Below are 17,014 nucleotides of genomic sequence, written 5' to 3'. Positions count from 1 at the left end.
TGTAGATACTGCAATAGGGCTTGGTTTATCCAGAAAGACAAAGCAGCACTGAATCAGCAAAATCATAACCAGAGAAAAGATCTTGGACTTGCAGCAAAAGAGTGGTGAATAAGTGCACATTTATAAGTTTTAAGCTGAAGTCAATATTTAAAGTATGTAATATGTTATGATTTCTACCCTGCTTGAAGTAATGTTTGATTAATCCACCGATTACTGACCCCAATTGTATTACATTTGAAGGTCTTCCTATAATATCGAAGAATTACCCTGATTTCCAGGTTTAATGTTACATTTCTCTAGTAAACAAGCTGGGATGCCATGTTTCATAATCTGCGTGAAGCCAAGTCCTTACTTGCCCTTAAGGAAACACCTCTCCAGGTGTTTCAAAACCAGGGTTTCTTCCAGAAACAGAAGGATAGGAGGTCAAAAATGTATGCCTGACACTAGAGAAAAAGAAACTGCTTATTGGAAAAGCAGCTAGAGCCACATAAGAAATAAGATGCTTAAGGCAAATTCACTAACCGGAAATTTTCATACTACTCACTCACAAAATAAAATTTTAACAGCCTTTGCTTTTCTAATGATCAGGAACTTCGTAGCAGGTTTTCTCTAATTAAATACTCTGCTCTGAAACAGCACTATGATGTATTTATTTATACATGACTGTGATTTCTGTATGCCAAAGCAAACGACCTACTCTAACTCCAGGGTTTGTACTATGATCCCCAGACCTCTTTCTTTCTTTCTTTTTTTAAATATATTTTATTGATTTTCTACAGAGAAGAAGGAAGAGGGATAGAGAGTTAGAAACATCGACCAGCTGACACCTGCACGCCCCCCAGTGGGGATGTGCCCGCAACCAAGGTACATGCCCTTGATCGGAATCGAACCTGGGACCCTTGAGTCTGCAGGCCGACGCTCTATCCACTGAGCCAAACCAGTTCGGCCCCAGACCTCTTTCTTAAACAAGGCTCCCTCTTCTCTCTCTGGTCTGCTATTGGTGGGAGGAGTTAATTTCTCTGAAGGCCACCATTAAGACAGCTGGCTTCAGAAAAATAAGTTTTACCAATGGAAGGAAGAGGTAAATCCATTCAGCCACTGAGAGAACAAAGTCAGAATTTCCAATCATCATTGCAAAGAGAACATTCTCTGAGGATATATGTAGCTTGTTTGTGGATTCTAAGCAATAATGACAGACCATAGTCTTGTACTCCTGAAAACTTGGAGAGAGTTGTTTCTATTCTATCCTTAAATAGATGAAGAATCTGATTTTCTGAAAGATTAGAGCTTAATGCATGAATCCTTTTTCAGGATGAGGCATAATAAAAAAGGGGAACTTACTAAAGGTATATCTCTTCAGAAACAATAATGTTTCTGAACATTAATTTGGCAATGAAATATCCATACTGTGAAATTCTCTTTTGGATAATTAATACCAAGAAATTTGTAGAATTTTTGCAGCCTACAGTCAAAGAAATCTTTTGTTATCTAATTGTCATTATTATACATTCTTTAATTATTCTAGATTTTGAGATCTTACATTTATTTTAGTACCTCTTATGACTGTCATATTTCTGTTCACTTCTGGGTTATATAAAAGCTATGCATTCCAAAGTCATGTCCTCAGCTATGATTAAAAAAAGGGGGGGGGATGTGATTAACAGTTTCTATTTCATCATTTGATACAGAATAAAAAAGGAAACTGTTACTGCTATATTACCAAGATAAAAATAAATGTTATTTAATTTTTCTTTTTTTTTCCCTTTTCTTTTTTTTTGCATGTCATCCTTGCCCAAGGGCCATGCTAATCTTCTCTGTATCGTTCCAATTTTAGTATATGTGCTGCCGAAGCGAGCATTCTATCCTCTTTTTTGGAAGTGAAATTCTAAGATATCTATGAATTTATAGACCAAAGACATAGAAAACCCTATTTTTCTTCTTACCTGGCAAGCTTTTGCTATTATGTCTGATGGGGTATCTTGTGAAAAGGCTGGTCTTAGAGCAGCTCCCACCTAGAAAATAAATAGAATTTATTTTTAAAGTTAAGTAGTAAACAGTAAGCCTCTTTAATCTTTGGAGATGAATACACACAAAACACAATTTTGTTCCTTCCTTTTTATTATCTCTCTCTCTCTCTAATTCTCACCTGAGGATGTTTTTATTGACTTGACAGAGAGAGGAAGGAAGAGAAAGAAACACTGGTGTGAGAGAGAAAAATTGATGGGTTGCCTCCCATATGTGCTCCGACTGGGGACTGAACTAGAAACTGAGGTATGTGCCTTGACCTAGAATGGAACCCACATCCTTTTGATGCATGGGACAACACTCCAAACAACTGAGCCACCCAGCCAGGGCTATTATATCTCTCTTTCTTTCCAGTTACGATAAACTCAACCATACCATTTTTATTGCTTTCCAGGAGGTTATTATTATTAAATCTATATCACTACTATACCAAATAGGCAATGAATTTTGTTTATTTTTCCTTTGTTTTTGTTTAAGTGTAAATAGGATTTTCTGACAAAGTCAGATGTTCCCAGAGATAATAAAAAATTGCTATCCTTTTTTTGCTTATATTTTCCTAAACATATTTCTAACAATATTTACTTCATGGGTGAATTTTATATAACTGGATCAATTACTTTAAATAATTACTAAACATTTGTAGTCACTAAAAAATATTTAAGGGATTATTTCACCTCAAAAAGAGATGCTTTGCAGCCTGACCAATGTTGCTCAATGGTTGAACATTGACCTATGAACCAGGAGGTCATGGTTCAATTCCAGGTCAGGGCACATGCCCAGGGTGCAGGCTCAATCCCCAGTGGTTTGTAGGAGTCAGCCAATCAATGATTCTCTCTCATCATTGATGTTTCTATCTCTCTCTCCCTCTTCTTTCCTCTCTCTGAAATCAACACAAGTATTTTTTTTTTTAAAGTAAGAAAGAGAGATGCTTTACCCTGGCTGGTGTGACTCAGTTGGGTGGGCATCCTCCCATGCATTGGGAGGTCACAAGTTCCATTCCTGGGAAAGAGCACATACCCCCGGTTGCAGGCTCAATCCCCAGGTGGGAGGCATGCAGGAGGCATGTTGCACTCTTGCACTGATGTTTCTCTCTCCCTTCCTCTCTCTCTAAAAATCAATAAACTATTTTTTTTTAAGAGGGATGCTTTAAAAAGAAGGTTGTTCAAGAAATATTATTTCATATACTCTTTTTTCCCCCCCACATTTGGGGAAATCGCAGGGGTCAGCACATCCGGAGTGCACTGGATAAGCCTCGCCCTGGGAAAACCACCTTTGTGATCATGGTATCTCCCCTGCCAGGTAAGTATTCATATACTCTTGTTATAGGAATAAGTGAAGGGATTTGAGCTTTAGTTTTAATAAGCCAACGTCAATTACAGATTCTTAGCTACATTAGATTTAATACGTATGAACTAAATAAAGAATTAAATGTAGTCAACCCCGAGTTTGAGATTTCTTCCCTTTCACTAGAGATTCACTAGCTAAGGCATATCAACAGCACTTTGGAAATGAATAAAGAGCCCCTCTCTGTGACTAAAGACACATGGCAATTAACTGCAGTGTTAGCATTGCAATAATCAAATAATCGCAGAGCTGGTAAGTGGGTCCTATACTGAAGAAGAATACTATGAAAAAGATTATTGGGTCAACTAATAAAAGTGGAATATGATAGATTATATAAAAATAGTTTAGCAATGTTAAGTTTGCTGAAATTGATAACTGTTCTGTGATTATGTAAGATAATGTTCTTACCTGCTGGAAATATAGACTGAAGTGTTCAAGGTAAAGGTACATGGTTTAAATCATTTACTTTTAAATGATTCAGAAATAAGAGTGTGTGTGTAGAGAGAGAGGAGAGACAGACACTATCAATGTTAAAGCAAATGAGGCAAAATTAACAATTGTCAGTTATAAGTAAAAGATATGACTTTTTTTTTTTACTATTCTTGCAACTTTTCTGTTTGAAATTATTTATAAACTAGAGGCCCAATGCACAAAATTCATGAAAGAGTAGGCCTTCCTTCCCTCAGCTGCCGGCACCAGCTTTCCTCTGGCACCTGGGACCTGGGCTTCCCTCCAGCTGCTGGCAGGCACCCAGGACCAGGCTTCCCTACCAGCCCCAGCTTCATCCAGAAAATCGTCTGGTCTAATTAGCATATTATGCTTTTATTATTATAGATAAAAAGTTTAAAAAACACACAAAAGGACTTTATTCTAATAGGCTGAGTATTTGAGAGTAAACAATTGTATACAGATTTTTGATAGCCAGCTGGGCTCAAGTCTATAACTTCCTCACCTATACTTATGATGGGAAAACAATGGATTATACATATTCCCACTTTGTTTAGGTTTGAGCATAGCTTTTAGATAAGGTGTGGTATAGACAGAACCAAGATTTTGGTATAACCACATTAAAAAGAAAAAGTTTATTCTTTCCTTGCTAGCATAAGTTCTTTGCTTTTACATAACCTACTATTTTTTGGAATATACCTATTGTGCCTCATCTGAATAACTAATAAAGGGATAAATCCCATGAAAAATGCATCCTTTTTAGAATGAAATAAAAAAATCTTTTGCAAGTATCTAATTCTTTTAGTAATATTTTATCTGCTGTTATTAAAAGTTAATTTATCCTTCAGCATAGAGGGCACAATTGCTTTTCATTTTTAAAAATGCTTATAAAATCTTGATATGTAAAAATAATGGAGTCGAAACCGGTTTGGCTCAGTGGATAGAGCGTCAGCCTGCGGACTGAAAGGTCCCGGGTTCGATTCCGGTCAAGGGCATGTACCTGGGTTGCGGGCACATCCCCAGTAGGAGATGTGCAGGAGGCAGATGATTGATGTTTCTCTCTCATCGATGTTTCTAACTCTCTATCTCTCTCTCTTCCTCTCTGTAAAAAATCAATAAAATATATTAAAAAAAAAATAATGGCAAGAAATCCACAATACTCTTTGAATGTTCTTTTTATCTTTTAAGTGGTATACTAAATATGTAAACACAAGACAGGAAAGCCAAGCTAGAATTTCTATTCTAGTTTTATCACTAACATGATATGTGACTTAAAAATAGTGACAAGTTTTATACTATTGTTTCTGCAACTGTGGGTTGATTCAAACTATGTAATAGACAATGGCAGTAGAAATATGCCTTCTACCTGAATAAATAGGATGCAGTTCCAAATACATTTTTCCAGGGAATCTTCACTCCTTTAATGATCACTCAAAAGATCAATTTAAAATTTTGAATAAATAGAATATCTCACATTAGCTTGATACTGCTCCAGAATCACATGACCTGGAAATTCTGGCTCCGGTACAGATGCAAACTTCTTGATAATGTCTTCAAGTGCTTGGAGCCCAGCCATCCGCAGCTGGTTACTGTGATCAGTTGCAGCCATGAATGCCATACGAATCAGGTCAGAAAGATGAAGTACCAAGAGGTCATCTAAAAATAAAAATAGAAGGCAAAAGGAAAACTTTCCCAAAAATAAATATAATAACATAAAAATATGAAATGAGCCCTAACCGGTTTGGCTCAGTGGATAGAGCGTCAGCCTGTGGACTCAAGGGTTCCAGGTTCGATTCCGGTCAAGGGCATGTACCTTGGTTGTGGGCACATCCCCAGTGGGGGATGTGCAGGAGGCAGCTGATCAATATTTCACTCTCATTGATGTTTCTGGCTCTCTATCTCTCTCCCTTCCTCTCTTTAAAAAATCAATAAAATATATTTTTTTTAAAAGAGAGAGAAAGCAGTGATACCACTTCCATTTTAAAAAAAATGAAATGAAATAAATTTCTTTTATAAAGCATTTGTGATTTACATATTTCAGCATGTTTAAAAATAACAGAGAAACACTTTCAAGAAAGCTTCCATATCATAATAGCTCAACAACACTGGTAAACTAATTACCATTACTTTCCCCAAGGAGTCTGTGATTCTCTGAGAATAGGATTGGCAAACGTTTTCTGTAGAGAACCAGATAGTAAATATTTTGGCTTGGCCAACCATATAATTTCTATAGCAACTGCTCAACTCTGTTACTATAGTATGAAACTAACTACTCACAGTATGTATACAGATGGGTATGTGGTGCAACAACAAAACTATATTTACAAAAACAGACTGTGGGCTAGATTTGGACTGAAGCCAAATCTCGTAGTTTGCCAACCCTTTTCTGGAACACTTTTATAAGAATGAGATGTAGAAAAGAGGTATATATTTTCCTTTTAGCCTTAAAGACTGCCCTAATTGTGCCCTAAAAAAAAACCTTAAAATAAGGTCTCAAGAGAATTCAAAAGATACCAAGTAACTTAACTACAACCCAGAATGAAGTCCAACACTATTTAAATACAACAAAATCTAGTACTAATTGCACAAAATTTGCAATGTATAGCACCTAAAAAAAATTACCCGGGGTGCAAATAAGCAGAAAAAAATGTATCTCATAACAAGGAAAGGAAAGAAAAAAACACACCAATGAACAGAAACAGGTCCAGAAATGAGAGAGATGACAAATTAGCAGACAAGAACCTCTATTATAAATATCTTGCCTATATTCAAGAAGGAAAAGCATAAATATGATAGAGAAATAAAAGAGAAAACCACCATGGGACTTCTAGAGATAAAGAAATATCTGAAATGAAAAATATGCTGGATAAGATTAATAAGTGATTAGATACTGAAGAAGAAAATATCACTGAACTTAAAGACAGGCAACAGAAGTTATATAAAAAATTTATTGAGCTTGGGGACTTTATAAAATTCTTCAGGAGGCTACAAGAGTTGCACAGTCTTTTTGAAGCAGAGGCAAATCTGTGTGACTCAGCCTGATCCCCATTCAGCTACTATTTAAACAGGTTTTTCTTGTTATTGTTCTTGTGAAGGTTTTAAGACAAGCATCTTCCAGTTTTTTTCATGTGTCCACCCAAAATGCCAATTTTAGAATCTTAAATTTAAAAAAAAAATCAATTGGTTTGGGGAAGGAAAGCAAAAAGAATTGCGGGGGGAAAAACATTTGGCTACAAGACCCCAAATGCTTTCTCATCTAAAGGAGGCAAAAACACACCATCAATAAAAACTAGCTATAATAAACTATTTCCAGAACTTGAGAGAAAATTTCCACGACAGAAGAAACTGAATTAAAATGGGTATATTAATATTATGCCAGCCCAAAAGTAAATAAAAGGACCCATTATTCCTCCTGCACTCTCTGTCACTTAATTTATAAGGTCCAGAACTATATCAATTTACCAACCAAAATTGTTCCTGGAATTAAAGTGCTGTTGTTTCTTTACGTAATCTCTACCTCCAACTTTTCTCAAATCAGTACCTTTATCTTTTTTCCAAATCCAAGGAAATGAACTCCTAAAGAGGCATAGTGGGAATGGGGACTGGGCAGAGAAACTCCAAAATGGGAAGAGAATTAGCAGGCTGTTAGAAGTTTATTACATCTGGAGTAGTAATTCCCTACAACTAAAACACAGTAGATCAAAAGGGAGATAGGGATAATACAGGAAGAGTCTAGATAGGACTCACATTGGGTCTATAGTTTCTCACACCCCCTGCCATGACTGTTCAGAATGGCACAGTGGATGCTGGAAAGGATCCTGTTTCAATCAAGCAGAACAAAGCATGCTAGATAGTGAAATCTAGGTTGTGGAGCTGTTATACCAGCTTACTACCAGCTACCAATGTGAAGTGCCCAGGAAGCAAAGAAAACATAGGCAATTTGGCCACCCACACCATCCACACTGTCAGCAATCCTATATAATAAAAGGGTAATATGCAAATTGACCCTAACGGCAGAATGACCCATCGCTATGATGTGCACTGACCACTAGGGGATAGACGCTCAACACAGGAGCTGCCCTCTGCTTGTCAGTGTGCTTCCACAGGGCAGCACCGCTCAGCCAGAAACTGGCTCATGGCTGGCCAGTGCAATGGTGGTGACAGGAGCCTCTTCTGCCTCCACAGCAGCGCTAAGGATGTCCCCCGAGGGTTCCCAGGCTGCCAGAGTGATGTCTGACTGCCAGCTTAGGCCCGATCCTCTGGGGAGCAGGTCTAAGCTGTCAGGTGGAATCCCCCGAGGGGTCCCAGACTGCAAGAGGGCACAGGCCAGGCTGAGGGACACACACACACACCCCGGCCCCCAGTGCACGAATTTTTGTGCACCAGGCCTCTAATGATATATAAGCAAACAAACCTATGGAAAAAATACTCAGGGAAAAGGAAGATTCTAAAGATTCTACACAAAACAGAAATTAGAAAAATTTTTGTCAAATTTTTAGAAAATCAGTTGTCAGTTCAATGGGATGTAAAAAATACCCATGGCTATTATTTTTCTGGAATAAGAAAGGAAAACCATAAAGAGTGAAAATAATTTGAAATAATAGCGGTGGAAAAAATATAGAATTAAAGGAAAACTAAAAACACAAAAAAAGGCTTCAGATCCACTATGGAAGGAGAAAAGAGTAAAACATGATCAATGATATAGAGGAAAATACTTGTGAGGATCTCTGAGAATGCAGGCAAAAGCACAACAAGTTATAATAGTGAGACAAAACAATTAAGAAATACAAAGTAAGAAAGACTAAGGATATTTACCATTCCTTAAATATAGCATGAACACTTATCCTTCCATGCTTTTACAAATTCTAACCTCCTATGCTTATAATAAATCAGTGTAGTAGGCAGAATAATGGTGTCCAAATACTTACATGCCCTAATCCCTATAATGTGAGTATGTTACCTTCCATGGCAAAAGGGACTTTGCAGAAGTGATTAAGGTTATGGACCCCCAAATGGGGAGATTATCCTAAACTGTCCATGTGGGCCAACTTAATCACATGAGTCCTTAAAAGCAGAGCACCTTAACTAGCTGCAATCAGAGAGAAAAAGATGTGATGACTGAAGAAGGATCACAGAGATTCAATCTTGCTGGGAATGAAGACAGAGAAAGGGGCCACAAGCCAAGGAATGCAGGTGGCCTATAGAAACCGGGGGGTGGGGGTGAGGCAGGAGGGGAGGGGAGAGGAGAAAAGGGCCTCCAGAAAAGAATGCAGCCCTGCCAACACCTTGATTTTAGCCCAGTGAGTTTCATGCTGAACTTTCTGACCCAAGAACTATAAGTCAGTCAATAAATTTGTGTTGTTTTAAGATACTAAGTTTGTGGACATTTGTTATATAGCAGCAATAGACAACAAATACAACCAGCCTCTTCTACCTGGAAAACCCTTTCTCTGCCTTTAAAACCTAGTTTCAAAATTACATAATCTGTGAGGTATTCCCTGGCTCTTCAGGATACGAATGCTACTCTTTTATGTTCACAAAGCACTCTATCATACTACATTTGGGACATATAATTATGTGACAAGTCTGTCTCTCTGTCTCTACACTAAAAGCTCTTCAAGGGTATGCACTATGTTCTCTTTTCTTCTGTGTATCCCCAATATGTAGCAAAGAACAGGATTCACTAAATACTTGATGGATGATGACATGAGAAAGCAAGTGTTTATGACATTTCATGCTTTGCTGGTACCCTATATTCAGATTCACATTTTATACATGGGGTATGATGTTTTACTTTTTGTTTTTTAATCCATTTATAAGCTCTGCTGATCCTTAAACACAACACAGTAAACTGAAAGGCATTATGTATAGACTTCAATACTGTTGACATATAAAATTTGTCTCCAGATATTTTAAAAATGACTGGGTGATGAAGAGACAACAGGATAAGATATGGAGTCTGTTACTGCACGGCTCTCAGCTTGTCTGGGTCTCCAAATTTGTAAAATGAAGATATTAGACCTCATAATCTCTTTGTAAATTCCTCATTAATATCTAATCCAGGAGATACATGGTACAAAAAGCTTACAAAACATTAAAAACCCATGAGGGGTTTCAGTAATAAACAATTTTCACCTTTTCAAAAATACCTAATAGCATTTCTGAAATCTAAGAGTTTGAAATCCACCAAGTCAGTCCTAAAGTCTGACATTCTCCATGCTGAGGAATGCACAACTCAGGTTATACATCCTACAGATTTGTCATTTCTGTAAAATACAGTGCTAATCTGAAAATTTTAAGATTGAAGTGTTAAAACTAGGACAATGTACAAAGGAAACATAAGTTACTGCCATTGTTATCCTTAGGACAAATGAGATCAATAGATGAGAGAGAGAGAGAGAGAGAGAGAGAGAGAGAGAGAGAGAGAGAGAGAGAGAGAGAGGTGTGGGAGAAAGAGAGAAAGGAAGGGAAAGAAAGGAAGAGAAAATAAAAAAGAAAGCTACAGTCTAAAGCAGTAAAATACTGTAAACCTATAAAAATACTTTGGGAAAAGAAGTACTGATTTTAAATTTACTTGTAGGGTTTCGTAGTTTAGCAGAACGTGCCATGGCCAGATCAAAGTGAGCCTGGTCTGCATTTTCACACAGATTGATGATTCGACACAGGCAATCAGCAGCAAATACCCTCGTGGCCCACCGAGGTGCCACAAAAGGCTTTGATTTATCTTCTTCGCCTAGTGTGGTAAACATGATATCATCATCCATCTCATCTTTCTTTTCAGATTCTTCATCTTTTCCACTACCTAATGGAGTTGCAGTGCTCATATCTGTAACAAAAATAAAAGCATATTATAACAGCCTTAGAGCAAAAATGATGCTTTACAAAAAACATTGTTAGAAGATTTCTAATTTTTTAAAAAAGTTCTCAATCCTTTGAGAAGAGTAGAATTGGCAAGCTTTCTTTTTTAAACAATTAAGCAAAAATCAAGAAAAAGATAACATAAAAGTATCTCACATATTTCACTAGCTTAACATACTGTGCTATCCACAGAATAACCTGGGATTTTTATATATGAAAATTTAGTTTGAACATAGTCATTTTTCAAGAAATAAAGAAGTTCACTAGTTTGTAATATAATCTTCAACATTTTTATAGATCAGCGGTTCTCAACCTGTGGTCGCGACCCCTTTGGGGGTCGAACGACCCTTTCACAGGGGTCGCCTAAATACATCCTGCGTATCAGATATTTACATTATGATTCCTAACAGTAGCAAAATCACAGTTATGAAGTAGCAACGAAAATAATTTTATGGTTGGGGGTCACCACAACATGAAGAACTGTATTACAGGGTCGCGGCATTAGGAAGGTTGAGAACCACTGTTATAGATATTTAGATTAAAATTATAAGTATTTTAAAATGTAAGCTCAAGGTAAAACCCTAATCTTTTAAGGCTGATATATTGAGGTATTTTAAAATGTACACATCAGAAGTAAAATAATTTTCATTATTTTGATAACATATTTTATATATTAAATACATACCACTAGAAGCTGCCAGGACATCTTTACAAAGCATTAGCCAGTGGGAAAGTTTTTCTACAGCCAGTGATGAAAGCATATGTCCCAAAGTATCATGAATATCAGAACACAATTTTCTATCTGTCTCCCGGTCTAGCATTCCAAAAAGAAGTCCCTCCAGACCGGTTTCTGTTATATTAACACCTTGGTGCCGGCAGTGAATATCACTCTGAGAACTTACTCCAGGTGCAAAAGAACTGACATCTGAAAAGCAAGTTTTACAGATAAACTTGTATAAGATTTTGCTGTATATTGTAGGTAATTATGATAAGAAGTAAGGCTTAAATGTAAATTCACAATAGCAACAAAACCAGCTATATATACAATTTATCTGTGGTCTCCAGTTTATATATCTTCAGAATCAGAATTTAATCTGACAATTCAAGGTAAAACCCTAATCTTTAAGACTGATATTCTGAGGTATTTTATTTTTAAAAAATATATTTTATTGATTTTTTACAGAGAGGAAGGGAGAGGGATAGAGAATTAGAAACATCGATGAGGGAGAAGCACCAATCAGCTGCCTCCTGCACATCCCCTACTGGGGATGTGCCCGCAGCCAAGGTACATGCCCTTGACTGGAATCGAACCTGGGACCCTTCAGTCCGCAGGCCGACGCTCTATCCACTGAGCCAAACCAGCTAGGGCATCTGAGGTATTTTAAACAAATCTCACAAAATGCTCAATGAAAATATTTTTTTCTAACAAGGGTGGGAAAGAGATTTTCTAAATAGATTTAATTTAATGAACTGAAAAAGTAGTCACTATATTTGTTGGAAAAACAAGTTGAAACTTACTCAGTCTTATTGTCCAGAATTAAAAAAATCTATAAATCAGAACACAAATTATAAATGGATTAACATCCTAAAAGTTCATTTAATATTTGGAAAATCCTTTCCAAGAAACATACAATAAAAAAAATAATACAGTTATAGAATAATATTAAAGTTCTTGCTTTTTCTAAAAATACTTTTATTCTCATACACAACAGAAATAATAAAACTGGTAGCCCTAAGAATAAATACACTATGCTTGTTAATGGAACTCTCATTATACTATGCTAAAATTGAAGTTATTCTGGTGTCTGATTAATCCCCAAGCAACTTCTATGCATTAGAAAGTCTTACAAGCAAAAATTTTCTCTCACAAAAGGGGAAATATCTCTGTCAATTAAGCTCTGAAAAAGTTCCCAAGCCACCAATCCCTAGAGAGTGGAAGATGAGCTATGAATTCAAGCTATACTAAAACTAAACCCTCCCATAAAGCAGAAAGACCTGAAGAAGGCAAAGATTTACCTTTTACTATCAGAGCATCTACCAACAATTCATAGATTATTGGTTACTTTGGCCTTATCTCTCAAAGGAAAAGTTGGATCACAAAAAGTTAACTATTGTCAAAGACTGGAGTCTTTCAAAATAGGTAATTTCTCTTTTCAGAAGTCTATTAGTGACACCAAGCAATATCCCCAGAGTTAGTCACCCTTTATACAATGAAATAATTCTCAAAGAATGGTAGTATTCAGATAGTAAATGGTATTTTTCTAAGCTATGAAATCTTTTAAAAGGTAAAAATGTAAAATTACCAAGAATACTACATTGGAATTTTTTTAAAATATATTTTTATTGATTTCAGAGAAGAAGGGAGAGGGAGAGATAGAAACATCAATGATGAGAGAGAATCACTGATCGGCTGCCTCCTGCATGCCCCCACTGGGGATCGAGCCCGCAACCTGGGCATATGCCCTGACTGGGAATTGAACCAGTGACCTCTCGATTCTTGGGTCGACGCTCAACTGCTGAGCTACACCCGGCTGGGCAACATTGGAATTTTTAAGGTGATAATGACTTGATTTTATTTAAAAGAATAAGAAAAATGATCATATTTTAACAAAAAAATGTTATTTAATAAGTAATACTCATTTGAAATGTTCGAGTATTTAAAGGAAAAGAATACTGACTGGTAAAATTACTTACTAGCACCGCTGCTCTCTTTGTCCCCTGCACTTTTGGCTAGGCTCATGGCATATTCACAGACTTCAGCTGCTTCTCTTTGTGCAAGCTGCCGGAGACAAGCCACTGCTGCTCGTCGAAGTAACAAATGGGAACTACATAAGTGAACCTAGAAGCCATAATAATTGTAGACATTTTTTTTTAAAAGCTGTAATTGTACTTGCCTCATGAAGGTATATAAACACCTAACTTGTGAAGAGGCTCTCCATTTAACAGCCTCAGCTGTTTAAATAACATCCTTAAATAATAAAGATGTAATATGCAAATGGTCATTAAGCCATTAAGCGTAATGTCTGACCGCGTAATGCCCCGATCACGGATCAGCAGGAGGGTGGGGCAGTGAGCTACAAGCAGGCGGCTGTGAGCTACAGGAGGGGGCAGGGCAGCAAGCTATGAGGGAGCAACGTGGTGGAGGGAGCTACAGGAGGGCAGCAGCAAGCTACTGGTGCACCGATTTGTGTACAGGGCTACTAGTAGTCAAATAATGGACTTTTAGAAAAATAATAATACCAATAAAATATATAAAGAACATTTCAGTAGCTAAAGTAACTGTCCCAAGACCTGAGCACTAAATATCATACAAGTATACCTAATAAAATTCTAGAAGGATCTTTTGCACGTCTTATTTTACACATGGTCCTACTAAACTTTGTCTTCTAAACTTTTTAAGTGTATAGAGATTAAATATAGTAAATGAAAATTTAGGGGGCAGAATGCACAGTAAAAACTGAAAGCAAAGGAGGGTATTAATTAAAATTCTAGAAAAAAAATCAACCAAACAAACATCTGAAAAGAACTGGAAAATGTAGCCATTTTGTATGGAATTTTTTTTAACTTCAAAAGTTCCTGAAAGAATCAATATCATATCCTTAATACTTAAAGTATGATTAAGAGCTCAGGCTCTGGTTGCCAGATTGGATTTGAATCCTGGCTCTGTCACTTATTCCTGGGTGACCTTAGATAAGTTACTTATCCTCTCTGTGCCTTGTTTGCCCATATATAAAGTGGGGATTGTAATTCTTCACAGTGTGACATGAACTGTTCATGTCTTTTGGTATACATGTGCATGCATTTCTGTCAGGTATTTACTTAACAGTGGACCTGCTGGGTAATAGTGCAGGCACATATTCAACTTCTATAGGTTATGCCTAATTATTCTCCAATAAAGCTTCTCCCCCCAACCCCCTTACATTTCACAAAACTCAGAAACAGGAACATTGCTTGCTCCTACATCAGACCTCCACCTTCCAATAAAAATCCCTATTATTTTATACTTTATGTCATCTTGCTATCTCTTCTTGTATCTACCATCCTCAACAAGTGGACACCCTGCTCTGTCACTGACAACTTGGGCATTCAGCTCAAGTCTTTCTCTCACTGACATCTCCTACAATTACCTATAGACATCAATGCCTATGTACAGAATAGTCTGTCGGGACATGGTACAACGAGCAATTAATAATTCAATAGAAAGGAGCACGGAGTTTATAAAAATCTAAATTGATTCCACTAATACGGATGAACCTATGTGTAGATTATTTTTCAGAGAGTGTCAAAAGATCTGGTAATGGAAGGGACCTCTGTCAATATGGAAATCGGACAGCCACTTGAATGGCCCTTTTTCTCATCTTATCCTACCAAGCCATCTCCTTCCTACCAGCTGCCTGTAATCTCACTACTTACTTTTTGAAAGAGTTTCAGGAAAGAGCTCCAACATGCCTTGTAATAAAACCCTTGAGGTTCTACTAAGGAAATAGGTTTGGAGACATAATGCTGTGTTAACACAAAGGAAGTTCATTGCATTCCCTGTGGCTTACGGATAACTGCCACTGAGATAAAGAAAGTCATGTTATTACTTTCCCAGGTCCTCTTAAATGTGTTCTAGCACACAAGGTCAACCCCATAGTATAATTACCTTTAAGGAGAAAAAAAGGGGAAAGGAACTAGATAATTTGTGGAATGTGTGTCCGCATCTCCATCATATTTGTCAGTTGCCTACCTCAGCTTCAATCCTGTAACCAGTTCACCTCACTCATGTCGTGCCATCTATGGCCTCAGAGCTTGGGCATTAGACCATGGCTTTTGCCAGGATGTTTCATATCATGTTGAAGAATTAAATTTAGTGCACGTTCTAGTTAACTATTTTCTTTGCATGTGCTCTTTGTAAACATTATACATTTGGTTTCTGCTCTGTGGCACACTCAAACTCCTTGATAATCTGGAACTAATTCAGTTCCCCATGGTTAAACAGGAGCAAACTTGGTGGAGTAAAGCTAAATATACCACTTGAGATCTAATATCATGGCCTTCCAGTTCCTTCACCACATTGTGGATAACCTTCTCTTCCCTTTTCTCAGCCATATCTTCCCATGGTTATATCTATTATACCTTTCCTTCTCCCTATATATCAGCCTCCTCCTGTCGTTGTCTTTCACCCTTATCCAAATGAAATTTCATAATCCACTGTTAACTTCCTCACTTCCTTCATCCTGCTGTCATTTAATTAATCAACTTGGCCAAAGCCCAGCTATGAATATATCAAAGTATCTGGCTGCTCAAAGCCTGCACCCAAGTTGTTTACAGGTGAACAAATTCTCACAACAAGGTGAACTGGTACCATCATAAATCACACAATGGAGCCAAAGAGGCCACACTGATCTTGTATTTCTCCATATACTCCCAACTCCCATGTCCCATTCTCCTCAAACTTCTGGCCCTTCTCCCAACCTATACCTACACTCATCCTCTCCTCCTTTCTTTACGTTGCACTGGAAGAGCTATCTACTTATGCCCTGGAAACTCTATCCCATTAGAAACCTTGAAAATACACACACACACACACACACACACACACACACACATATATATATTTCCATGCTGTCAGCAGGTGTGACTGGGGCTGGTGCCGTCAGTGCATAAGAGTAGCGGTGGTGGAAGCGGGCCTCCCGGCAGACAGGGGCCTGGGGGTGCAGCAGGAGGGGCCGGGAGGGGGCGCGGAGGATGGTCTGAGACTTGCCCCTGTGTCCACTGCAGCCTCACAGCCCACAGTTCAAGGTGCACGAATTCATGCACTGGGCCCGTAGTATTAACATATTCCTTCTATGCCTTATGTGCACGAATTCATGCACTGGGCCCCTAGTATTAAATATTCCTTCTATGCCTTATACCAATGGTTCTCAACCTCCCTAATGCCACGACCCTTTAATACAGTTCCTCATGTTGTGGTGACCCCCAGCCATAAAATTATTTTCGTTGCTACTTCTTAACTGTAATTTTGCTACTGGTATGCATCGTCATGTAAATATCTGATATGCAGGATGTATTTAGGTGACCCCTGTGAAAGGGTCTTTCGACCCCCAAAGGGGTCACAACCCACAGGTTGCGAACCGCTGCCTTATACCATTAACTCTCCCACCCTATAGCCTCCATCTCACCAGCATTTAAACATGCTCATTTCTCTCTGCTGTAAGAGAAAAAGAATCTCTCCTGACTCCATCACCCCCTTGCCCTACTGTCCTCTCCTTACAGTTAAACTTCTGGAAAGAAGTTTCTGTTTACAGTCCATCTTTAACCCAATGTATCTGGGCTTCTATTTGTGCTACTCTACCAG

At 37.7% G+C, this 17,014-nt stretch overlaps 1 protein-coding gene across 1 annotated transcript in view; it reads right to left on the bottom strand.

Moving 5' to 3' along the window:
* Positions 1 to 17,014, bottom strand: part of HEATR5B (HEAT repeat containing 5B) — a 103,139-nt gene that overhangs the window by 31,271 nt on the left and 54,854 nt on the right. Inside the window, exons 17-21 of the mRNA XM_015572571.1 lie at positions 13,369 to 13,513; positions 11,360 to 11,599; positions 10,391 to 10,642; positions 5,291 to 5,472; positions 1,944 to 2,012 (exon numbers count right to left, since the gene is read on the bottom strand). Of these exons, the coding sequence (XP_015428057.1) occupies positions 1,944 to 2,012; positions 5,291 to 5,472; positions 10,391 to 10,642; positions 11,360 to 11,599; positions 13,369 to 13,513 (888 nt within the window). The remainder of the gene's footprint in view (positions 1 to 1,943; positions 2,013 to 5,290; positions 5,473 to 10,390; positions 10,643 to 11,359; positions 11,600 to 13,368; positions 13,514 to 17,014) is intronic.

The sequence above is a fragment of the Myotis davidii genome, unplaced genomic scaffold (assembly GCF_000327345.1).
Source record: "Myotis davidii unplaced genomic scaffold, ASM32734v1 scaffold1149, whole genome shotgun sequence".
In the NCBI taxonomy this organism is placed as follows: Eukaryota; Metazoa; Chordata; class Mammalia; order Chiroptera; family Vespertilionidae; genus Myotis; species Myotis davidii.
The sequence above is the reverse complement of the archived record's forward strand: the minus strand, read 5'-3'. Positions and strand labels throughout refer to the sequence as shown.